We start from the raw sequence: 26,366 nt of genomic DNA, 5'->3' as shown, positions 1-26,366 counted from the left end.
ATAAATTTGTTGTATTTCCTGATATGTCTTACACATCTAAAATTTTACAGTTGGCACCAGTAGTAGGCCTAGTTGGGAGAATTTACTGTACACAGATCGTGATGTCACTTCCGTTGTTGCAATCCCCATGTGCCGTCGAGAAACGTGTGTGATCACTGATCGCTTGTGTCACATTTTGATTTGTTCTGCTAAGTTTCTGTATCAGTTTAGAACCGGTGGTCGATCCTGAAATAATTTATTCTTCTATCAGAAGAGATTTCACGACAAGCGAACAAAAAAATGCCGAAAAAAGCCAAAGCCAAGAAGAAAACTGCCGATGACGACTGGAACGATCCCGACGAAGATCCCCAGCTGGAAAAAGAAATGAAAGGTTTGAGCACAGAAGACGGCGAGGACGAGGAATTGGCCACTGGGAAAAAGGGAAAGAAAAAGGTAATATGTGATATAACTCAAGTGGAGTGAAGTTAAAACCTGGTTGTTAGCTTAGGTGTTGCATTCTGATATCGAATTTGCGTACACAAGTAATGGGGAAATAACTTCAGACCAAAAAATTGCTCTGCCTTAAATTGTTGTAAAAGACAGCCTGCGGTGTACCATACTGACATCAGTAGGACAGATCGTAGATTCCCCCATTCTCACAGTTTGTGCGGCCTTGTTTGACTGTAAACAGTCAGAGCACTTGATCCTTGAAGAATTCTTGTCTCAATCAATATGGTGTGCATATCAGTGTATCACAAGTGGGAAAGTTCATTAGTAACTTGCCAAAGGTTGGTGGTTTGCCCTGGACACTCCAGTTTAAATGACTCTAAACCAACGTCAGAGTGTGCTCCATTGAAAAAACCTGATGCAGTTGCCATAGCAGTTTGTCACTGCGTTTGCGGCAAAAATTACCCATCAAACAGGTCTGTATGGCAGTTGGTTTACAGTCTCACATGTTCCTTACCTTTTTGATTCTCAATTTACCACAAGCACAACACTGATCACTTATTTGCATGGTTTCACGGGCTCAATATTTTATGGTAATTCACAAATAGACGCAGTATACTATTAGCCTCAACATATTTGAAAACTGAAGTCTGTATTTCTACTTGGTATGCACTGAGCCAAAGATCTCGGCTGATATCTTTTAATGTGGGGTTAGGCGTAGGTCACAGCTGAGGAGTCATCCAGGTTAAAATAGTGGCATTTAAAAACAGCTTAGCGCGTAGAAACTCTGCACCCCACAAAAATCCGTACAAAATGAACCAATACATGTATTTACCAGGTAAAACTCCAGTAAATTATGTTCACCAGAACAGTCTCTGTTTCTCTGTAAGTTGAAGATAATTTACAATTGTGTCTTATTGTAGGAGTTAGAAAGCATTATTCCGAAATCGAATCCACATAACTCTCCGGATTAGGGTGGCTAGCGGTCCCCACGTTTCAGTATATATAAGCCACCCATAGACCGAGGTCTTGGGCTAGTATACACTGAATTCTCAAGTCATCTTGGTTTTAAAGAAACCTGTTTGTAATAGTGAGCGGGTGTGCTTATGTAAAGGCTGAAAGTATGCCTGAAGCTTGCCAAATTTGATCCTAAATTGTATTTTTTGATTGTTACCCAGGACAAAGCAAAGAAAAAAACGATGAAAGAAAAATTTGCGTTTCTGGATGATGATGGTGGAGGAGGAGGAGACGAAAAAGAAGAAGGTAACCACAGATACATGTGACTCAATTATCAAGGTTGCCATAGTGAAGAAAAATCCTGAATACAGTATTCAGGAATAAAAGTCTCCATTATGAATGTGGAAAATTTTGGAGAAAGTCATAAAACAGTCATGCATATCATTTTCTCTCAAGCACTCACTCACTTAAATCCTGTGAGAAGGTTTAAATGCCTTTTAGATTATCAAAATGAAAAGAAAACGTAGTTGAGTAATGACTGCCATAAAAAATTCAGTCGATGCAGTTTGTAATAATCTGCCTGATTCACCAGAATGATCAGTGCACAAAAATATGCCACCTGTATGTTAATCTGAATAAATTTAATAATTTAAAAGCTTTACAGCATATCTGCTGATATCAAACAAGAACAGCATGTTTCACAATGCAGTATTGGATTTGTTTCTCTCTGAAAAAATTTTTATGAGTATCACCAGGAAAAAAATGGTGGGTGTTCAAATCCGGCTTTGGGAAGGAAATTTGTACATTTGCCAGGTGTCACTGTTTGTGGAGCCTTGGGTGACCAGGAGTGGTCATTAACACTTGTGTGGCCCTTTGCAGAGTCTAAAATGCATTGCAGATCACTTGTCTTCCACGAATATATGTGCATGTCCGTGCAACATATATAGACACACTCGTATCGTAACTTTCCGGAGGTAGATGTTTTAAAAGAAAGCACTCAAGTTCTCTCGACCCATAACTGACTGTTATAATGTTAGTGGTGAAATCTTGAGTATGGCATTGAGCAACAGTTAAATAAATAATTAAAAATCACATGGCTATTTGAGTATTGAATTGTTAAAGTGGAATGCTTTTAATATAAAGTGCCATATTGATGATTGATTCAGACACGGCTGCCCCTGAGACTACAGCTCCACGTACAAAGGGAGGTAAGAAAGGCCAGAACAAGAAGGTTGAGGTTGTGGAGGATGAGGCAGATGAGGACAATGAGGTTGATGGTGAGGAGGAAGAAGAGATGGACAGGTGTGCTGTTGTTGACGACGATATTCCCGCTCAAGGTAAGCAACAATAATAAACACTAGCTGGAGATTTGCAGCAGTAATCCAAATTACCTTACCCAGGGCCATATCTAGACAAAAAAATGAAGGTTTTGATCCCAAACTTTGAAAGTGACGTAAACACGAGATACAAAAGCCTGATTTTTGAGAAGTGTGTGAATGAAAGAAATTTGTATAAAAATTCAACTTCTTATTGGTAAACCATCCTGTTTTTGTACTTGTTAGCTTTAACACAACTTGATTTTGTTTGTGCACCCAAAAGTTTTCTGGAATGGCTGTAAATATGCGACTCTGTTTCGCCATTAAACTGCTTATATGGCTGCACTTTCATTTTCACTACTTTGATATAGTGACTTTCTACAATAACTTAATGGAGCTGCTCAGGCTGGCAAGTGATATATGCAAATAGAAAATTTCAGAATGACCAATCAAATGTACTGTATACTTAACACTTAAGCACCTAAACACATGGCGGGCCAAATTGAGGAAGCAATGAAAGTCTCAAAATATTTTTAAATCATGTTTTAACAGTACAGCAAGCCATGGAGTAGCTAGCTGTTTCTACTGTTTTGTTTTCTTTTTTTTTTTTCTTTTTTTTTTTTTTATATATCCCTATTCCTTTGAGGAGTGGAAAGTGCTTGTTATCAGTTTTTACCTGCCTTAGGCCGTGTGTGCTGGCAGACAATATTTTAACAGTACAGCAAGTCATGGAGTAGCTAGCTGTTTCTACTGTTTTGTTTTCTTTTTTTTTTTTTCTTTTTTTTTTTTTTTTATATATCCCTATTCATTTGAGGAGTGGAAAGTGCTTGTTATCAGTTTTTACCTGCCTTTGGCTGTGTGTGCTGGCAGACAACCCATATGTGTTGTTGTTGTTTCGTTCTTGCCTTTCATCATTAGGAAAATTATAGTTTTACTTTATGATTGGATAGTTTATCTATATTAATATTCATGAGTTGTTGAATCTGGTGGATGGGTTATTTCTGCCTGATGGATCAAGACAGTAAACATAGCTTTTCAAACGTGTCATACTAGATAAAATGGGGACGAGATTACCAAGCTGCACATTCGATGATGTTTTGTTAGCAAACTGGAAACATTGGACTCCTGTTTCACAAGAGAACATAGTTCAGTCCGGCTTGGACGCGAGTCTCCAGAGATAGATCAACAGGAAGTCGGATATTTCCCGCTTTGCTGACTTTGGCTTTTCTTAGTTCAACACCGTCTTGCTTACAGATCGCTGGTTCTTGAACAATAAAGATAGTGCAAGTAGAAAATTCAAATGTTCCGTGTCTGTAGTGGATTATGAATTTATGTTGCTTGTGTTTTTAGAGGAGGTTTCAGATGAAAACAAGCCTAAACTAAGTAAAAAAGAATTAAAGAAACTTAAGAAAAAGGTAAGTATCAAAAGAAATATTTTGCAACTTAATGGAAGGAGAGCCATTTAAAATGTCCTTATTTCGACCTGAAACTTAATTTTTTTTTGTTTCACTGTTAAAAAATACAAAATACAGTAGAAAATTTTATCCACATAATTATATGCAGGTATTTGTGTCCTGTGTAAGACTATAATATCCTTTGATTGCTGATTTACCAGAAGTATAATACTGCTACAACTGTGCAGCGTACAACAAGGCTCTCATTGGTACAGGATATGTAAGGGCGCTGGTATTCCACAAATGAAGTTGCACATTTGATTTTTATCCTGCGCCCAACAAAATGCACAGTTTTCATTGGACATTAATGGTCATATGGGGAAGGACATATTTCCTAATCCTACAGTCGATGCCATTGGCGTCTGTTTACAAAGTTACCTCCCTTTGTTTGCCTGTCAAAACAATGACATCACGGAAGCAATTCGCAGATAAAGCAAGCAAGAATGAATGAATGATTGTGCTTAAACACCAAAGTGTTGAGTGAGTGAGTGAGTGAATGCTTGGGGTTTAACGTCGTACTTAACAATTTTTTCGGTCACATGACAGCGACCAAAGTGTTGAGGTGATGTACTTAAAATTGATTCGGGACCGGTAGATCCAGGATCAATCCTTGATCGAGTCACACCTAAGACTTCAAAAGAGGAAGTTGTAACTTCCTCGTTTGGCGCTCAGCATGAAGGGGATAGTGCAACTGGTTGACCCGTATCAGTATAATGGCTCGGGCGGGGCGGCTTACTTGCCTTCGGTAAATCATCTCAGTGAAGCAGCACTAAATAAAAGAGCGGTGGAAATCCGTCCTGCAACAAGGAGGCACATTACACGTACATGCACCCTAATGATTCCTTCGTCGTCATATTCTGCCTCCATGTTGATGTAGAGGGATCCATGACATCAGTTGCTCTTGCCTTCGTCTTCTACAAGATAAATTTATTGCAGTGCGAAACAGTCTCAAGTACCCTCTTCAAATGCAGAAAATCTAAATGTATTTTACACAGCTTTGAGAGCTGTGCTGAAATTATAGTTTATTCGGATTCACAACAAGCCCTAGTGGTTAACCCATCTCCTCTGTATTATACGAAGTCATGGCCGTCGTAAAATATAGCCCAGTGTCTATAATATTTGTGTTGTGTCTGAAGTTTTGCAGTAAAGTAATAATTAATTTTTGTTTTTATCAGATGGAGTTTCAGAAACAGATGGAATTAGCTGGAGCTGCAGATCAGTTTTCTGTGTCCCAAGCGGAGAAGTCTTCTAAAGCTACGGTGCTGGACAGCCAAGATATTAAAGTGAGTTGGTTACACGGCTAGGGAGAGCTTGTACTCAAGGATAAGGAAATGGTTAAAAATGGTAAAAAGATAAGGAAATGGTTAAAATGGTTAAAAAGGTAAGGAAATGATTAAAAAGGTAAGAAAATGGTTAAAAAGGTAAGGAAATGGTGAAAAGGAAATGGTTAAATAGATAAGGAAATGGTTAAAAATGGTTGAAAAGATAAGGAAATGTTAAAAAGATAAGGCAACGGTTAAAAAGATAAGGAAATGGTTAAAAATGGTTAAAAAGATAAGGAAATGGTTAAAAAGATAAGGAAATGGTTAAAAGGTAAGGAAATGGTTAAAAAGATAAGCAAATGATTAAAAACATGAAGAAGTGGTTAAAAAAATTTAAGCTATTAATTAATAGAACAGACAGAAAATCAAGTAACTTCGAACGAAAACAGATCTAAACGACCACAGCATAATTACGCTTTTTATCTGCTTACTTTTCAGATTGAAAAATTCTCCATTTCTGCTCGAGGGAAAGATTTATTTGTGAATGCGTCTCTGAACATCACTTCGGGAAGACGATACGGCCTGGTAGGACCAAATGGGTAAGATTCATCGGCGAAAAATCTTTGTCCTTCAAATCATGGGAGGTAATTTGTATTACCACAACTCTCCAGAGTTAAGGCACGGTTAAGGAAATATGCAACACAGAAAAGAAAAAAACACATATATACTAACCCATCCACAGAGAAATAAGGGAGTTTTGAGTTAGAACTCTTTTATGGCTAAAGGTAAAAAAGGTCTTATTGTAACATGTGACCTGTCATAAATGTAGACAACTATTATTGATCACATTTACTAGAATAAGGGCATCTGAAAAAAAGTTTCGCAAAAAGTAATTTAGTGGACAAATGATGCAGAGAATTGAGGAGCTGAATGAGTTGAGAAGTTTCCCTTTCTGGTACAAGGTTAGATAAGTGTTCAGTAAATAATGTCACCAGCAATCCTGTGGTGGAGAAAAAGCTGGAGTGAAGCACACTACTACAGTTTATCATCACCGCTGTTCATTTCAGGCATGGGAAGACAACTCTCTTAACGCATATAGCCAGTCGTGCTCTTAATATCCCTCCCAGCATTGATGTGCTATATTGTGAGCAAGGTAAGATCTTCTTCAGGTATCCAAGTAATGGGTATCTTTTACCCCACGCAGTTGACGTCGGTCTGAGCTGAATTTATTTATGTATTTATTTCATTGGTGTCTTACGCCATAATCAAGAATATTTCACTTATACGACGGCGGCCAGCATTATTTTAGGAGAATACCGAGCAGAGCCTGGGGGAAATCTACAACCATCCGCAGGTTGCTGGAAGACCTTCACACATGTGGCTGGAGAGGAAGCCAGCAGGAGCTAGACTTGAACTGATAGCAACCACATTGGTGAGAGGCTCCTGGGTCATTGCGCCGTGCAGGGCTGCAAACTCCCTCGGCCACGAAGGCCACCATAGCTAAATTGAATATTGTTTTCTTGCAGTGTGTGTGTGTAATATTTTACCAGCTTGCACACGATACGTTATTAGAAATGCAAGAGTAAACATCAGACTAGACGGCTTAGGCCCAGATTTTTTCCTCCTCAGTTTTTTTTAAGAACACTGCTGTAGAGTCCTCACTGGCAGTGTTTCCAAGCCCTGAACTCTACATCACTGCAGTATGCCTATATCAAAGTGTTTCACATGGCAAATAATATTGGAAATTGGATACAGCATTAATCAAATGAATCGGTAGATGAAAGATTTCAGGTGAAAACTCTTAAACAACCGCAATCTCGCATTGCTGTGAGTTATGATGTAAAACAAAGTGTAAGGAGTGGAGCATATGCTCCTGAATTGGAAGTAAAACAGAAACAGGGCCGTAACTAACGGAGCAATACAGTCACGATTTGATGCCCATAAAGTGTACAGTTTTATCATTTATATTTATTTGTCGCTAACCTGCACAAACTACACTGGTAACTTGTGTTGTACCGCAAGTATCAGGGTCCAATAACCGGGAAAGCAATGTTAAAGTAAATGGTAGGGATGGTGGTATCTGCATGTTTTGAGCTGAGATTTTGTATACATGTAAAACACAATAACGTGACGGGGATGTTCCCTCTTTGATTCGCTGTGTGTGTGTCAATTACCGTAAATTACAAAATTAACAAAAAATTAAAATTACAAAAATTAGTGTATCTAAGGCCTTCTAGAATTAATAAGGTAAATTTTAAGGATGATAGCACAGTTGGTAGAGGTTCTGCTTTGGGGGCGTTAGATCCAGGGTCAGTCCTGGGTCGAGTCACACCTAAGACCTTAAAAGAGGAAGTTGTAACTTCCTCGCTTGCCGTTCAGCATGAAAGGGATAGTGCAACAATTGGTTAACCCGTATTAGTATAATGGCTCGGGTGGTGCGGCTTACTTGCCTTCGGTGAGGGGTCTCAGTGAAGCAGCATTAAATGAAAGAGACGTGGAAATCCGTCCTGCAACAAGGAGGCACATTACATGCACTCTGAGGATTCCTTCGTCGTCATGACTGAAAAATTGTTAAGTACGACGTTTAATCCCAAGCACTCACTCACTCACTGAAAATGTACTGCATGAGTTGAGTTCAGGTTTTATATGCATGTAAAGCACAATGATATGAAAGATATGTCCCATAGAGTACAAAATTGGTGAGTTCAGTATTCTGTGCATTGAGCTAAGTTCTGCATTGATATCTCCTACAGATGAGCTCTGGTATCAGAAGTTACTCATACAGGTTTTATTTATTACTGCCAAACTGAAGAATTTTTCTGTTGTGCGACTTGTGGCCATTGTATCATTATTTATTCGTTATTCCAGAGGTTCAGGCTAGTTCGATGAAATCTATAGACGTTGTTCTGAAGGCTGACAAGAAACGTGAGGCATTGTTAGCAGAGGAAAAACGGTTAATGGCAGAGATCGACAAAGGCAACACAAGTCTGAATGACAAATTAAAAGAGGTATTACTTAGTGATATGCATAGTTTGTGTTGGACATTGATAGGTTACTTATTGGCATTGGGCTTTTTGGTGTTAATTTTTTATACAACAGATTGTTAATTGACCAATATTTGTTCCACAATTTCTTTATTGAATCTGGACCAGTGTATAAATATTTTGATAACCGTTATCAAGATCAGCCGTCAGTTATGCAGAAACTGTGACTTGCAACTGTTAGAGAATACAAAGATTTTATTTATTCAACTTATTTAGATTGGTGTTCTACGCCGTACTCAAGAATGTTTTACTTATATGACGTTGGCCAGCATTATGGTGGGAGGAAACCAGGCACAGCCCGGGGGAAACCCACGACCATTCGCAGGTTGCTGTCAGACGAGAAAAGAAGATAGAGGAGTCTGCACAGTGAAGATTGAATATTTATAAGTATTTTTTGAGTGATAATGAGAGTGTTCATCATTCACGAGAATTATTTATGATGTTTAACTTTCACTGTCCAATATTCTGTTTATTATTTATATTTTGACAGCAACATGGTTTTTTGTATATGAAAAAGTATTACATCATGTCTTGATGTGTGACGTAGTTAAAGATGACTAAACTTGTATTTTACCATCATCCTGCTGAACTTGGACAGAAACATCATAAAACAAAATGCTTCTTTTTTGACGTCATGACGTGTGAAATACCAAAATGTTGTTAGGAAAAGTGATATCTAGCTGATGTCGAAAACTCAGACATGCGACAATTTGTTGCAGAAAAGAACAAAAGAGTACACCACATGGACTGACTTGTTTACTCACTTTACATCTACTATGTTCTTCATTGTCAGAAGAAAATAGCAGCCCACGAAACAAAAGTGTGGTTTACTTTTGACAATTTGATCTTTTCAGGTGTATGAGGAATTAAGTGCTATTGGAGCAGACGCAGCGGAGGCTAAAGCGCGGCGAATCCTGAACGGTTTGGGATTTACAAAAAACATGATGGAGAGACCGACACTGGACTTGTCGGGAGGCTGGAGAATGAGAGTATCACTAGCCCGGTCAGTAGATATCTCTAAGGAGTTCTCACATACAAGACAAAGAGTTCAAAACCAGGCATAAAGACCAGGCCAGGTGTATTTAAAGAAAGCTTTTTAATAATGAATCTTATGAAAGTAGCAAATTAGTGAATGTGTTTAAAAACTGATGTGTCAAAATTGATCTAAAAATGCATGAAAAAAATATTAACTGAAAGTATCCCATGTTAAACATTGTTAGTGGTAGTGTCTAACTGGACTTGTTTAGCACTTACTGTTCACTACTTATTGGATCGCAGCACCGCCAAAGTTGTATACTGATCTTGCAGTGGTACATGGGAAGGTCTGTCAGCAACCTATAGGTTGTTGCGGGCTTCATTCGGGCCCTTGCTGGTTTCCTCCCACCATAATGCTGTCTGCCATTGAATAAGTGAAATATTTTTGAGTTTGGCATAAAACACCAATCAAAGTAAATCAAATCATATCTTCAATCTTCAAATTGTTGGTAGTTGTACCCAGATTTAAACCCAGATTTAACAGTTATTATTTGAACCCAGTTTTAACAGTACATATTTGAACCCAGATTTAACAGTATGTATTTGAACTCAGATTTAACAGTACGTATTTGAACCCAGATTTAACAGTATTTGAACCCAGATTTAACAGTATCTGAACCCAGATTTAACAGTATTAGTATTACTTTGCAGAGCCTTGTTTCTAGAGCCCACACTGCTGTTACTGGATGAACCCACTAATCATCTGGATCTGAACGCGGTCATTTGGCTGGACAAGTGAGTATACAGGGAATACCATCCTCATGTGTTTACTTATCTGGTTGGGTGGTTAAAGTGCTCAGAGTAAACCACCAACATTTGGCAAGCTACTGATGAACTTTCCCCTGTGTGACATGTAGATATGCATACTATATTCGTGGAAGACAAGTGGTCTTAAGAGAATTTTAGGCTGCACAGTTGGCCTCTATATGTGTCGTGGCCTGTTTGTTGTCATCACAGCCCAAGAAGCAGCAAGAACGGGGAATCTACAAATTCTCTGTTGAGTGTCAGGATTGAGCTTACAACTGATGTGACCTAGCGATTGAAGGACAGATGTACATTAACCACTCTACCGAGGCTCTCTGCCTGGTCTGTGGAAAGGTCTGCCAGCAACCTGCAGATGGTCGTGGGTTTCCCCCAGGCTCTGCACGGTTTCCTCCCACCATAATGCTGGCTTCCATCATATAAGTGAAATATTCTTGAATACGACATAAAACACCAAATCAAATAAAGAAATAAATACTCCAGGCACTTCAGTGTACTCCATTCAAAAACCTGACAGCTGTCATAGAAGTAAAGAATTCTTGACTAAAATATTAAACATAAGTCAGTCCAGCCATTAATCCAAGGAAGTGCTTTGGGTGGAACAGTCATAGTTGAGTATGTATGAGTGGATGTGTTCTTTTATTATACTGTAATTTATAGTGAGAAACCCTTGCTTTGCTTTGTGTGGCATAAAACAAGTTTGTATCTGTGCTGCCTGTTTCAGCTATCTCCAGCAATGGAAGAAAACTCTGCTTGTTGTGTCTCATGACCAGAGCTTCCTTGACAACGTCTGTACAGATATTATTCATCTGGATCAGCAGAAGCTGTTTGAATACAGAGGCAATTATTGTGAGTAACTATTAGTACTCAGAGGCAATTTTTGTGAGTAACTGTTTGAATGCAGAGGCAATTATTGTGAGTAACTATTAGTACTCAGAGGCAATTATTGTGAGTAACTATTAGTACTCAGAGGCAATTTTTGTGAGTAACTGTTTGAATACAGAGGCAATTATTGTGAGTAACTATTAGTACTCAGGCAATTATTGTGAGTAACTGTTTGAATGCAGAGGCAATTATTGTGAGTAACTATTAGTACTCAGAGGAAATTATTGTGAGTAACTGTTTGAATGCAGAGGCAATTATTGTGAGTAACTGTTTGAATGCAGAGGCAGTTATTGTGAGTAACTATTAGTACTCAGAGACAATTATTGTGAGTAACTGTTTGAATGCAGAGGTATTATTGTGAGTAACTGTTTGTACTCACAGGCAGTTATTGTGAGTGACTGTACTTACAGGCAGTTATTGTGAGTAACTGTTTGTACTCAGAGGTAGTTATGATGAGTAACTTATTTAGATAGCTCAGACATTGTGTAGTTGAGGAATAAAGTTCAGGATTATGACATAAGGCAAGAATTGATCCAGTAATCAGTCAATCCACGGATCATACATTGGGGAGGACAGCACTGGTGCTGAGGATCTTATGTTTTGTCTGTTGAAGCTAAATTCAAGAAGATGTTGGTGCAGAAGAGGAAGGAACAGCAGAAGGAATATGACAAACAGGAGAAGCGACTGAAAGAATTGAAAGCATCGGGAAAATCTGCCAAAGCTGCTGTAATTAAATTCTTGTTGTTAAATCGTTCTTTGTTATTTGCCATGGAAGTAAATATCGTCGGTTGGTGGTAAATGCCCTCTGTCATTTGTTGGATGAGCTCACAAATCTGATATAGATGGCTAATTAATGTAATCCAGAATAACAAATTGAAAAACTGTGAATGAACCATGGGGAAAGGTGAATACAGGCCAAATTTTACCAAATTTATTGATGGAGATGGGGTCTTAGGGACGATGACTCTTTATGGTTCACTTGTGGGCGATGGGGAATGCCAGGTATTGCTGATGGAGTTTTATTTCAACCTGTGAAAATAATTAATAAAGGCACACCTCCAGTTCGACCAATGAAAATTTGTACTCGTTTGTCCCAAGGTAATTTTCTCATGCAGAGTGTTTATTGGCTAACACAGATTACATCACTTTTCGACATCGTGTTTTTTGACAGCTAGAATGGATATATTCAAAAAGTCTGTCATGGAGAGAGTAGAAAATGTCTTTTAAAATGCCACAGCCAGTGACGGCATTGAAAGAAGGCTTTCTATTTCAGTATCACCCAAAATTAATGCCCTAATTGAGACTTGCAGGTTTTTTTGTTTTTTTTTCACTTCAAAGCTGTTCTTTGAAAATTTTATTGTAAAGGATTATCACAGAAAGCATTTGCATGACATCATTTTGTTGCCATGGTTACAGGAAGCCAAACAGAAAGAGGCTCTGACGAGAAAACAGCAGAAGAACAAAACAAAGCAGAGCATGATGGATGAAGATGATAAACCTACAGAACTTCTGCAGCGACCACGGGAATACGTCGTCAAGTTTACTTTCCCTGACCCCCCAGAACTGAGTCCACCCATTTTGGGAGCTCATGGTAAGGCACAAGTCATCTCCTGTTATATATATTTTCACTTAAGACGCCATTCAAGTCTTTATTGACAGATGAAAAAACTATATTTTCTTCCCTATTTTTGGAGGGTCTCAAAATGAAAATGAAACTGGTCTCTAATTTTGGGGAAATGTGCACTGTCCCTGCAATTTATTCCTGTTCAAGACATATTTACCTGGCCAAAAGGTTTCATGCCACCATGATGTTGGCTTCATAAAATATTTCTGAGTAAGGCGTAAAACACCAATTAAATAAAAGAATAATTACCTGATCAAAAAGCCTGAAAAAGTGTTAGAAACATCAAGATTGGAAAAAAACAAAAGGCTAGTTCTTCAAACAATGAAACTCCGCCAGTGAGGGTACAAGTGTCTGCTAAAACTTGCGTTGTTGTTGTTGGGCCTAACTGTCAGTCCCGCAGCGTCAACACTAGATACATTGTTTCATTCTCCATGGCTCGGCATTCAGCTGGTCGTATTGTATAATAAGTGCTCTACTGCACAAAAACTGAATAATGGAGAGTTCAAACATTGCCTGAGTGCGTGTGTCAAGCTTTTTTCAGTCGTTTAATTTGCCATTATTTTCACGTGTGTGTGTGTGTCGAAATGAAAGCTTACAAGCATTATGCCCTGCAGCTCAAGACGGGCAAAAAAAAACGAGCCCATGACAACACAGCAAAAAAATTTGTTTCCGTTTGATTTTTGTGTATTTTATAATATAATTTGAAATGTAACGAATTTACACTAAACAGTACATAGATATTTGAATTCTGCTTTTCCAGGTGTGTCTTTTAACTATCCTGGAATGCCGCTGATATTCAAAGATCTGGATTTTGGTATTGACATGTCGTCAAGAGGTAGGTCACCCCATTAGTGCATGGTTTTACCTTGTCACTCAATCTCAGGAAGGAAATTTATTCAGTCTAGATTTTTAAGAAATAAATAAATCAAAAAATAAATAAATAAAGTACCTTATTATCCGCCAGATGGACAGGCTCTTTATGGATTTCTAGCAGTTAACATAACAGCAAAATGCTTTTAAGGGATGGAACTCTACAAGTTGACATTTGAATATTTTTGAGTTCATGAGTTGGATGTATATCTGTATGCCTTATTGTGAGAAAATATTTCATAGAAAGTATTAATTACTTTAGTGTATTTCCAGGCCTTTGCAGTTCTTAATTATAGCTGTGTTCTTCCTCTAAGGCTAAGAAAGAGTTTATTAAGGTAATCATGACATGAACCATTGAAGATGGTTAAACAAAGAAAGGTGTTTTCTCTTTCAGTTGCAATTGTTGGCCCAAATGGTGTCGGAAAAAGTACCTTTTTGAAATTGTTAACTGGAGTTTTAGAGCCTGTAAGTATTTGATTTTTCTAATCAATAGCCATGGTTAAATTGACAAAAATTTTATAGCTCATTATGATAGGTAATTTACTGATCACACTGTTCTATGTGTTAGCGGTGTAGAGATTAAAGCATTGGCTGTAGATTAGGAGTTCAATCCAAGGGTGTGGCATTCTTCGCCGAGTTGCTAGTGTGCTATAGAGGCACTGTGACCCAGGAGTCTATCACCAATGCAATCTCTGTGAGTTCAAGTCCAGCTTAGGTAGGCTTCATCCCTGGTTGTATGTGGAATGGTCTTTTGGCAAACTGCTGATGGTTACCCCAAGAGATCTGTCTGGTTTCCTCCCAACATAATGGTGGCTGTCATTTTATAAGTGAAATATTCTTGAGCACGCCTTAAAACATCAGTCAAACAGTGTTGTGATAAGACTGAAAAGTCATTGTTAAAAGTGACATTAAACACCCATCAACAAATCTTTATGAATACTGCTGTTTGTTGTGAGTCATTGATGTGTCACATGCTGTCAGTGCTGTGTCCCATGCTCTCAGTGCTGTGTCCCATGATGTCAGTGCTGTGTCCCATGCTCTCAGTGCTGTGTCCCATGCTGTCAGTGCTGTGTCCCATGCTGTCAGTGCTGCTCCATGCTGTCTGTGGTGTGTCCCATTCTGTCAGCGCTGTGTCCCATGCTCTCAGTGCTGTGTCCCATGCTGTCAGTGCTGCTCTATGCTGTCTGTGGTGTGTCCCATGCTGTCAGTGATGTGTTTATGCTGTCAGTGATGTGTTCCATGCTGTCTATGATGTGTTTCATTCTGTCATTGATGTGTTCCATGCTGTCTGGTGTGTACCATGGTGTCTGTGGTGTGTACCATGGTTTCTGTGGTGTGTACCATGCTGTCTGTGGTGTGTACCATGCTGTTGGCAATGTTTTCCATGCTGTCAATGATGTTCCAAAATTATTTTTAAATCTCTTTTCTTGATGTTCGTGTTTACTTTGATTAAATTCATAATACCTGTTTGATTTATTTGTGTGTGTTGCAGACGAAAGGTGAAGTGAGGAAAAACCACAGATTGGTAAGTTTTATTTTGTGTTCATCTTGAGTAAGGAGCCTCAGTGATGATACGTGCTATATCCAACCACGAGGCACACAGAAAGTGCGGGTTCAATCCCGGAATTGGACAGGGAATTTTTAGGTGGCCATATTCTCATGAACGGTGCCCTGTTGCCGTTTGTGCTATCCAATTATTTTCGTTAAAGAACATTCTGGTATATGGTGGGCATGTCTGTACTTCTGACATAGGAAAGTTCATCAGTAATTTGCCAAAGGTTAGTGGTTTTTTTCAGGGCATTCCTATTTCCTCCAACCATGAAATTGAACTGTGTTGTAAACATATAAATTTAAAAAGTTTTGAGTAAAGTACAAACAAAAACAAATAATCTCTACTAACTACTATAGATTAGTTGCCTTTTTCTCGAATAGATTTTTCTTTGCCACTGTTTCTTTAGCGAGATGACCTCATAAAATTACTTTACATTTTACTAATGTGAATAATATCAGAATTAATTGGACATTGCCAGGTAAATGATCCAAAGTGTATTTTTTGGTGCTTGTCTTTGGCTATTTAGCAGTGATGTTGCTGAAGCGGACAGTAGTTTTCTTCAGGCACACCCATTAACGTGGCTTCCACTAATAAATATTAAATCAAATGTTAATCAGTAAATAAATAAGTAAGATTGAAAGTTGATCCTTGATTCCCCCTATGTTGCAGTAAACAGGAAAGCATTTACATTTATTTTCTTTTTCTTCCTGGGTAAGCTGTTTTATAATGTATAGTCTTGTAATGTTTTTTGTGATGTTGAAGCTGTGTGACATTGTTATAATGAGCTGTGTTACACTGCTATAAGAAGCTGTGCTACATTGTTAAAATGAGCTGTGTGTTACTTTGTTACAATAAGCTGTGTTTATAATAATCTGTGTTACATTGTTATAACAAGCTGTGTTACATTGTTGTAACAAGCTGTGTTACATTGTTATAACAGACTGTGTTACATTGTTGTAACAAGCTGTGTTTCTTTTTTCTTTTTTTCTTTTACAGACTGTGTTACATTGTTGTAACAAGCTGTGTTACATTGTTGTAACAAGCTGTGTTACATTGTTTTAATAATCTTTGAATGTACCCCTCATGATATGGCTGATATTTGGTGAATGTTGAGTTAAGCCATAGCCATTCTTCTCTGCATTTAACATGTGTTTCACATAATCCAGTTTATATTCTGGGGTTGTGATAATCTGTTTTTTAATTTTAATCTGAATATTGTGGATTAAATTCTGCATTGCTATCATTTTACAGAGGATAGGTAAATACGATCAGCACTCCGGAGATCAACTGAACCTGGACGAATCACCTGTGGAGTATTTACAGGTGAGAAAAAGTTTATATGTCCTTTCAGACACACAGTGTGGGAATTTATTCCTGATGTTGAACAGGGAATTTTTAGATTTTCCATTTTCACCTTGTGGGGAATCTGGTGACAAAAAATGCTTTTTGCAAAAAGTGACCACGTAAAACTCGAAGACCACTTGTCATCTACCAATGTCGTGTGATTATCTGTACATCACTTGTGGGAAAGTTCATCAATAACTTGCCAGTGGTCGGTGGTTTATCCTGAACGGTCCGATTTCCTTGACCCATAAAATCAGACAAGATATTCTTCCGTTTTAAAATAGAATTCTGTTTTTTATATTCCTATCTTCCAATCTTCAGATTAAAATTCCGTTTCTTAATCATGGGTGGTATTTTTACAAATATTTCCGTTATTTACTAGACCCCTTGCTAGGCGTTTCTGGAGGGGCACAACACCCTGCCCTTATAAAACTCTGTCCCGCTGCCTTTCTTAAAAAGATCATTGCGCCAGGCTGCATTTCTTTCTTTCCAATCATTCTACATGGTTCGGCATTCAGCTGGTCGTATCGCGTAAGAAGTGCTCTATTGCACAAAAACCAAGTAATGGAGAGTTCAGACATCGCCTGAGTGTGTGTGTCAAGTCTTTTACAGCAGTTCGATTTGTGTATGTGTCGAAACGAAAGCTTACAAGTGTTATGCCCAGCAGCTCAAGAGGGGCAAAAAAAAAAAAAAACGAGCCCATGGCAACACAGCCTAAGCTAAGCTAAACGTTTCTTGGGACAAGCTCTTCGATGGCATCTTCTTTTTGGACAACCACATCATCTCTGGCGTTCTGACTTTGATTACGGAATCTATCATTCAGTGGTAGAAACTCTGATTGAGGAAATTCGCAGCCAAGCTGTTGTGCCAGAACCAGTTGTACAGAGCCCCAAAGCTAACAACAACTCCTTGTGCTGAACATTGATTGGTTGCTCAATAAAGATGAATTTACAGAGAATGCCCAGCACATATCCTCAGTACTTGTTCTGTAAACTGTGCAAAAAATTTAACACGCCTGCTTCAGGTGGCAGCTGTACGTGCGCAAGTGAGTTATTTAAAATGTTTAGAAAGGGCAAGGACAGGGAAAACCTGAACAGTGTTCAAGTTCTGTAAATAAATGCTTGGCGGTCCTCTCTTTCAATTAAATATTTTATAATTTAATTGGTGTTTTATACCATACAATTAAATATGAATTGATCTTGTTCTGTCACATAAAATGAATGTTAATAGTGTAAATCCTCCACAACTTGCAGTTTGTCCAAGTAATAAATATGCTTGAAACTACATTATGTAGAATAAAACAAATTAGACAGCATCATTTGCAAAATTAATGAGGAATTACAGTAAATACACTATGTGTCATGATGAAGTCATTGCCGCCAATGCAGGGTTGTCGGCAGTCAGGGGCGTGCAGCCCCCTAACCCCAATTTATTTCACTCTCATTGGATAGTGCGAGTCCTACCGGAAGAGGGGTGTAAATAAAGTGCTGTGGAAATTTATCTCTGCTGCATTAAGTATGACGTTGACCACCATGCACTCGCCTGTAATAGCTTGTCCCCAGAGGCTAAAGCTAAAGGCCCCATGGGTCCATGGGTGTCAAAAGGATAGGGTTCCAGTTGTCTAGAAAAGCTTATCGTAAATAGGTGACTGATGGAGGCACTGTGGTTTATATGTCATGTGATGTCTACAAGTGTTGTGTTCTTCCTTTGTTGAGATATTGCTCATGTGACGTAAAACACCAGTCAGTCATTTAATCCAAGGCTATAGCATGTCAAGGAGGATTTCAATTTTTGGGGGGGAGGGGGGGGGGGGGGGGTTGGCCTCAGAATCATGCATGTAAAACAGATAACCATCATGAATATGGAACATTCTTGAGTGTAGAGTTGAAACAATGACCAAATAAATAAGTACATTGGTTATCTTTTAGAACTATTGCAACACATTTGATTTTTAAAAAAAAAACTTTCGCATTCCTGTAATTCTTCACCGTTTTCACATTTTTGCAAGGTGTTTTGTCAAGCATTTTCTGAAGGAATTACTCTGTGTTGACTGGTAAAATTACTCTTTTGTGAAGCCCTGAAACTGGGCAATCCAACCAATGTGCATAAATTGCACTGAAAGTTGCTCTTTCATATGCGAAAAGGTTGAGGAATTAGCGGAAAATTTTCTTAAATTCTGTAAACCAAATTCAGTACCTAACCATTCATATGTTGTGTCGTATTTCAGAGGCTATTTAACATGGATTACCAGCTAGCGAGGAAGACACTGGGAAGGTTTGGACTGGCCAGTCATGCGCACACTATCAAAAACAGGGGACCTGTCTGGAGGTCAGAAGTCACGGGTGGCATTAGCGGAGTTGTCCTGTAGAGCGCCGGACGTTCTCATCCTGGACGAACCTACCAACAACCTGGATATTGAGTCCATCGATGCTCTGGCAGAGGCCATTAATGAGTATAAAGGAGGTAAGGTCAAAGGTCATTTACTGAGTTAGACATAAAATTTTTTTAATGACTGAGTTACTCATTTTGCCTGATTTTGAGAGGTCTATTGATCTTAGATATGCATTTTGAGGTTTAGAAGGTAGGATGATACCCTTATGAAAAAATGTAAGTTTTGAAACCAAAAGTAATATTTTTTGACCTCTAAAATGGACGTGGTTTTAGTAAGTTTTGGGGCAAATACAGTATGTTCCAGAAAGCATTCAGTATATTAAACAAAATTTGCTCCCCCAAAAAGTGCAATATTACAGGCAAATGACGATTGTAAAACGCTACTGTTGGTAATAAAAAATTAACAATTTCCTGGAAGACATCACCCTACTTTTCCTGCGAAACTCCAAAGGTTTTTCTAAAATCAGTAGAACGGTAAAAAATCGTGCAAATTGATCACGGACAAAAATTTTTGGTAAAATATGTTATTCCATTACACAGTTTCGAACCTTAATTGTGGCACTGTGTTGCAGTTGCATGATATTGCCCTACACAAGGGGGCCTAGTTTTTGAAACATTCGCAAACCGCTTATGGCTTATCTTTCAAGAGATATCGTGTTGCAACAGTTTTGTGAAACAGGCTCTTGAACTGCATGCAGTGCAGCTGCAGCCCTAACCCTGTTGGCTAATAACTGCACTGTAGCCACCAGCAACAACCACAGGGAACTACTCGGTATTGGATAGCCCCTAACCATGTCGTACCATGATGAAGTTGTCACAGAGTACCGATCTGCTACAGTACCACACGATACGACCTGTTTTGTGGGCTGTTCTGCATGCATAAGTGCACACCAAACTCTCAGCTTTGCTGTGTACGTGTAACCTGTGGCCTAGAAAAAGTGTTGTACTGGATACAGAATCGAAGCTGATTGGCTGACAGTGCAGATAGGATTTGCTGGGTTAAATCTTGCATCCTTGGTCAGGCTGGAATAAATGTATTATACCTAATATTCAGCTTTGCCTATGTCTCACACCAGTCATTGAGAAGTGATTCGATATCCTTTTAAAACCATAGCTTAGGTGTGGCAGAATGTAGCTGCACAAATCTTAATAGTTTTTATAATTTGTCCAAAAATATCAGGGTTGGTTTCCCTGTGATTTAGAATGTCTGGACATTATTATGATATGGATCATTCATTTGGCTGTCCAAGTGCGTGTAACGCTGTCACACAAACTGTTACATTCAATGAAATGTTGTTGAAGGAGATAGCTGGGTTATGACAGTCTAAAAAGAGAAAAGTTGTGTAATTTTTTTGTGAAACATGATGAAGCAGAAATACAAAGATTTATGTAAGAGATTACGTGTAGTTAGTAAATTATTTTGACAGTGAAGCTTCACACAGCCATCATAAACCTAACCACAGAAGCCTGCAAACATTGAAGATCTGGTATTCAACTTAAGCTGCTCTCCATGAGAAAATCCATTCATTTGATTGGTTCCTCTGTTTTAGGCGTCATCATTGTGACTCACGACGAAAGGTTGATTCGGGAGACAGAATGTCAGCTTTGGGTTGTCGAAGACAAGACAATCAATGAAATAGAGGGTGATTTCGACGAATACAGACGCGAACTTCTGGAGACGTTAGGGGAGGAGATAGCACCACCTGCCGGGCAAACTTGATGAAAGCAGAAGTATTTAGACATTTCATTGTTGAATTAATGAACAGGAGAAATTATGGATCGCATCAAAAGCCTGAGGGAAAAAAAAACCCTGAAACTTGGTTCCAACATTTCTAAGTGTGAAAGTGGTACGATGTTGAAATGTTTCCAGTCCAAGAAACTGGTTTGCACATTGTTTTATTGCACAGAACATTAGTCCAGTTGTATGACGAGTTCTAAAGAACAGTAAAATATCACAGAATATTTCTGGAAAATATGAATAAACAAATATACAGCTCATTTTATGGCTACTTTTACAGTATGGACCTGTTCAGTAGAAAAAGTTTTTAATTGTGCAAATCACAAAAAGATCATGTGACACCCATGTGGCATCTTCCAGCCAATCAGCCGTCTATGTAATCTCTCATCTCAGGTTTAGGGTTTCTCTGGTTTTAGATGTATTACATCTAATCTCTGATGACTGAGTTGTACATTTAGCTTGAGACTAGGAGTTTGTTTGAAAGGTAGGATGCAATCCTATTCAGAACAAGCGATTAATGTCCGCCCCGAAAGCAATATTTTATGACCCATAGTTGCTCCTAAAAATGTTCTTTCATAGGGAGTAATTTACCATATTTCTCAGTCTTGTCATTATCTGAATTTCCAGCCCTTTGCCCTCTATGTCTCATTATAGAATCATAAAGGCTCTATTTTGGGTGACAAAATTGATATCTGAATTTCCATTCAGTCGTTAGCTAATTATGGAAACAAGAAATTTGAGATTTTATCATGCTGCAGTTAGTCATACAATTTGAGGAAAAGTTACAAGTGCTGTCAAATAATAAGAAAAAAATGTGCTGTCTATTTAAAATAAATTTTTGGAAACAAAAATGGAATACATGTAAATTAATAAAGCATATTGTTATCTCGTAGCAGCTGTGTTGATTAAAGTTTGCCGTTCATATTAATGTCTTTTGCTCACACTGAGAAAGATAGGTCTGAAATTGAAGAGAACCTCTGCTGCTGTGTTCCACTTTCAGCCATATCAGAAAGCTCGTAAGATTTGATGTGGTTAGTAAGTGTCTGATGTCATATTCAAGAATATTTTACTGGCTCTGATAGCACAGAAGCGTCTGCTTCGGGAGCGGCAGATCCAGGGTCAGTCCTGGGTTGAGTCACACCTGTGACCTTAAAATAGGAAGTTGTAACTTCCTAGCTTGGCGTTCAGCATGAAGGGTATAGTGCATTGACTGGTTGACCCATATCAGTATAATGGCTCGGGCAGGGCGGCTTACTTGCCTTCGGTAAGGTGGATCAGTGAAGCAGCAAATCCGTCCTGCAACAAGGAGGCACATTACAGGCACTCTAGGGATTCCTTCGTCGTCACATGACTAAAAAATTATTAAGTACATTGTTAAACCACAAGCACTCACCCACTCAAGAATATTTCACTCATCTGGCAGTGATCCAGTTTCATATGTTTGGTAACTGACAAACTTCCATGCACGATGAATGTCCGCTCCGAAAGCAATATTATTTGACACAGATTTTCAACTCCAAAATCAGCTGATTGGTGAAATGATTGTGATCTCGAACAAACCTGATACCCGGTGAATATTAATAAATACAGTATCCTGTCATATAGGAGCTTGCTTAATGACGGACAGCCAAGACGAAATGAGATGTAAACTGTATTTCTTCAACCTTTTCACATTTTTTCAAGGTGTTTATTCAAAACACGTTGTGATCGCATTACTGTGTGCTGACTGATAAAATTACACTTTTTGTGAAGAACTGAAACTGACCAACCAATGTGTTTTTTTTTTCTCCAAAATCAGCTTAAAAATGTGCATAAATTGCACTAAAAGTTGCTCTTTTCTAAGTGAAAAGATTGAGGAATTAGGGTAGGTGATCTGCATTCAATTCTGATGGAATAAAAATTTGATAACACAAGCAAAAACTACTCTCCATGGCGGCAGGTACATTGTTATGTTTGTGGAGAAATCCTTTGCATTCACCAGAATTTAGCATGACTATGTGGAAGCTGTATGTGGGGAATTCCCCTACATCAACCAAAATTCTGCTTGACTCTACTGCCTATGTATGTACAGTTGCATGTGGGGAATTCCCTTAACATTGACCAACACCACATGACAACTCCTTGCTGAAATGTGGGGAATTCCCCTACATCAACCAAAATTCTGCTTGACTCTACTGCCTATGTATGTACAGTTGCATGTGGGCAATTCCCCTAACATTGACCAACACCACATGACAACTCCTTGCTGGAATGTGGGAAATTCCCCCTACATCAACCAAAATTCTGCTTGACTCTATTGCCTATGTATGTACAGTTGCATGTGGGGAATTCCCCTAACATTGACCAACACCACATGACTACTCGTTGCTGTAATGTGGGGAATTCCCCTACATCAACCAAAATTCTGCTTGACTCTGTTGCCTATGTATGTACAGTTGCATGTGGGGAATTCCCCTAACGTTGACCAACACCACATTACAACTCCTTGTGGTAATGTGGGGAATTCCCCTACATCAACCAAAATTCTGCTTGACTACTGCCTATGCATGTACAGTTGCACGTGGGGAATTTCCCTAACATTGACCAACACCACATGACTACTCCTTGGTGTAATGTTTGCAGGATGGGTGGCCAAGAGGGTTAGTACACCAGCGTGATGCAATGACCCAGGAACCATTCACCAATGCGGGCGCTGTGAGTTGAATTCCAGCCCATTGTGGCTTCCTCTCAGGTCGTATATGGGAAGGTCTGCCAGCAACCTGTGAATGGTCTGCGGATGCCTGGTTTCCCCTCACCATAATGCTGACCACTGTTGTTTAAGTGAAATATTCTTGAGTACGGCCTAAAAGATCAATCAAATAAATAAATTTGCTGGACAGCTCCTCAGCTATGGCCACATGAGAGGCTATGTAGATATACCAGAACTTCATATTCGATCTTACAGTGCATGCACAGCTCTCTACGTTCATTTTACATCGTTGCCTCCAATAGCAAATTATGTACAGAAATCTTCAACAATGCTGAGGTCACTGGGGTCACTGCGATGAGGCAGGAAGTGATGTCAGAAAACAAAACTTTTGTCTCTAATAATACTTCATACACATGCATTCTCTTTATCTAAAGTATGTACAAGATGTCGGACACCTGAAAAAAATTTTACTGATAATAAAATTTTACTGATTATAATTTCACTGGAGGACATTAATGGTTGAGGCTAAGCCTAAACAAAGCCTGTCTGCAACAAACAGGTTATAAAGATCAAGATAGCCATGTGGTGGCATGCAGTGATGTGAGAGCAGCACGTGCGCTGTTGGTTGTCTAGGATGAGCTAGCAGAGTGTTACTATTGGGCCTGTGTCAACATAACAGGGGCTTTGGTGGTTAGCGTGCCAGCGCAGCACAATAACCCATAAGCCTCTTGCCATGGCAGTCACTGTGAGTTCGAGTCCAGCTCATGCTGAATTTTTTCTTCGTTCCGTACGTTGGAGGCTCTGTCAGCAACCTGCTAAGAGACATAGGTTTCCCTGGGCTCTGCCCGGTTTTCTCCCGTGATAATGCTGGCCGCTGTGGTATAAATGAAATATTCTTGAGTGCGGCATAAAATATCTATCAAATAAATAAAATCAACATTAAAAGGTTACATGTACAAATACGTAAGCTCTGACTTCATCCAGGCTGACATTCTCTATACTGTGGGAAAGATTGCTTACGGATACAAGAAGAATTATTGTGAGATGTAAGTTGCTAGGCTACACTACATTTTTCCCGTTCGTGCATGAGCTCCCCCATGTAAACCTCGCATGAACGAAGAACCCGCTTCAGCCCTATATGTTAATATTGCCAATGAATTGTCTGAGCTTATCTTCAGCAGCTCACCAAGACTTATCACTAAATTTATTGTATGTGTCATACATACATGTAAGAGCTTTTGACTTCTACAATGGCAGTCAGTTTACTTCGTCAAGTTATTCATAGAACTTCTCATGTAAGACAAGCGAAATAGCCAGAGAAGTGGTCTTCGGTGGAAATTATGTTTGCCTGGCAACCACCACTGACCACTTACTGCACTAAGAACGTTCCAAGAATGAGCAGAGAAATCTCAACTTCCCCATTCCAAGGCTGGGATTGAACACACGTCCGCTTTGATATTGGCTGGAAGTTGTGCACATAACAACTCCAAGTAAGCCAAGCCCCACTCCTGTGATTTGAAACCTCATGTTCTGCACATGCTTCAAGCAGTGATACACATAGGTTAGACAATGTTTGGTGAGATTACACCTAAAATTTACATGTTTTAGTATCAGACATCAGCTGTATCGTGTAATCCAAAAATTGCCTAACTATATATTTAGCCTTAATCTTAACCAGAGGTTTCTGGATCAAACACTTAAATTGTAGATTATACATGATACATGGACAGAATGGGCCATTTCTGGCTTTTACATGACAATTCATTCATTTGTGTTTTAAGTTATACTCAGGAATATTTCACTCATATGATGACGGCATTATGGTGGGAGAAAACTTGTCAGAGCCAGAGGGAAACTCTTAACCATCCACAGGTTGTTGCCAGACCTTCCCACACATTACCGGAGAGAAAACAAGTGAGAGCTTTTACACTGACAAAGAACACGGAGAGAATTAAAGGTATGGACTAATAAAAATGGCATAAAGCCTGTGAAATGAGACCACAAGAGCAGTGCGTTACGATAGAATTAGAAACTGGTTTTATTCAGGTGCATTTCTGCTTGATCACCTAAGCCCAGGATTAATTAAAGTCAGTCAAGTGTGAGTTGAGCTTCAAAAAAAGACAACTCATTCTTAAATCTTGCGTTGTGTCATAGATATAAAGTGTATGCTACCCACACATCCACTACCGTACTGAATAAGTATCTTGGGAATATAGTACCTTGGATTCTGTCACACAGTGACAATATTTTACCTACAGTTACCTCCCTTAAACAGGAGAAAATGTAAGCAAAACTGCCGTCGACTGGTTTTAGGTCAGTCTACAAGCAGCAAAGCCGACACTATATAAGCAAGCCACATAGTCATAACATCCATAAACAAAAGCATCCCTTAGCAGTTTATATATCTGTACATTCAAGTGAAAGATGGAAACACTGGAGTTGTCTACCCCTGAACCATGTTACTACAGGCATTTTTACTACAGTTGAGAAAACCAAACAAGATTATTAGCTCTGTGTTACTTGTATGTGTAAATGAGCCACAATGACAGGTAACACTTCATTAACATGCGTGCAAAATTCCTTGATGATCACTTAATTCTGACCCTATATTTATATTTGGTTGCTGAGAAATGTTTCTAGAAATTTGCTGTCTCACAATGGAGAGAGTATCAGCCTATGAACTTTGTTCAGCTCTGGTGAGTAAAACTTTTGTTTGGGCTTCGATGGGCGTTTTTAAATTGTAATTTGCACATTGATGTAATATTCATAAGATATATACTGGCATCTATTGATGTATGATTTCAATTTTATCATAGAGTTAAAATCATACAATATTACAGGTACAGATACTTCATTTAATCAATGATAAGCATAAAATAAAACTGAAATTAAAACAATAGGCCTGAAATATAACCAAATAAAACTAAGACATGCATGCATAAAACTGGAATTCCAAAAAAAAATTCCACTGATATTAAAAGCAAAGGATATTCCCATATCCCTCCCCCCCTCCTCCC

The 26,366-nt window shown here is 38.7% G+C and overlaps 1 protein-coding gene across 1 annotated transcript; it reads left to right on the top strand.

Moving 5' to 3' along the window:
• The first annotated feature begins 139 nt into the window (after positions 1-139).
• LOC135480251 (ATP-binding cassette sub-family F member 1-like) lies at positions 140-21,517 on the top strand. The gene is given in 20 exon segments (XM_064760036.1): positions 140-432; positions 1,605-1,689; positions 2,550-2,720; positions 4,050-4,114; positions 5,329-5,436; positions 5,914-6,014; positions 6,483-6,568; positions 8,284-8,423; positions 9,314-9,462; positions 10,146-10,229; positions 10,981-11,105; positions 11,755-11,867; positions 12,558-12,732; positions 13,526-13,600; positions 14,030-14,100; positions 15,128-15,160; positions 16,439-16,510; positions 18,759-18,842; positions 18,844-18,994; positions 20,473-21,517. Coding segments are annotated over 20 exon segments (2,211 nt in total). The 5' UTR covers positions 140-279; the 3' UTR covers positions 20,643-21,517.
• Positions 21,518-26,366: the final 4,849 nt, after the last annotated feature.

This window comes from Liolophura sinensis, chromosome 13 (assembly GCF_032854445.1).
Source record: "Liolophura sinensis isolate JHLJ2023 chromosome 13, CUHK_Ljap_v2, whole genome shotgun sequence".
NCBI classification, from domain to species: domain Eukaryota; kingdom Metazoa; phylum Mollusca; class Polyplacophora; order Chitonida; family Chitonidae; genus Liolophura; species Liolophura sinensis.
Note: the sequence above shows the minus strand (reverse complement) of the source record. Positions and strands in the feature narration are given on the sequence as shown.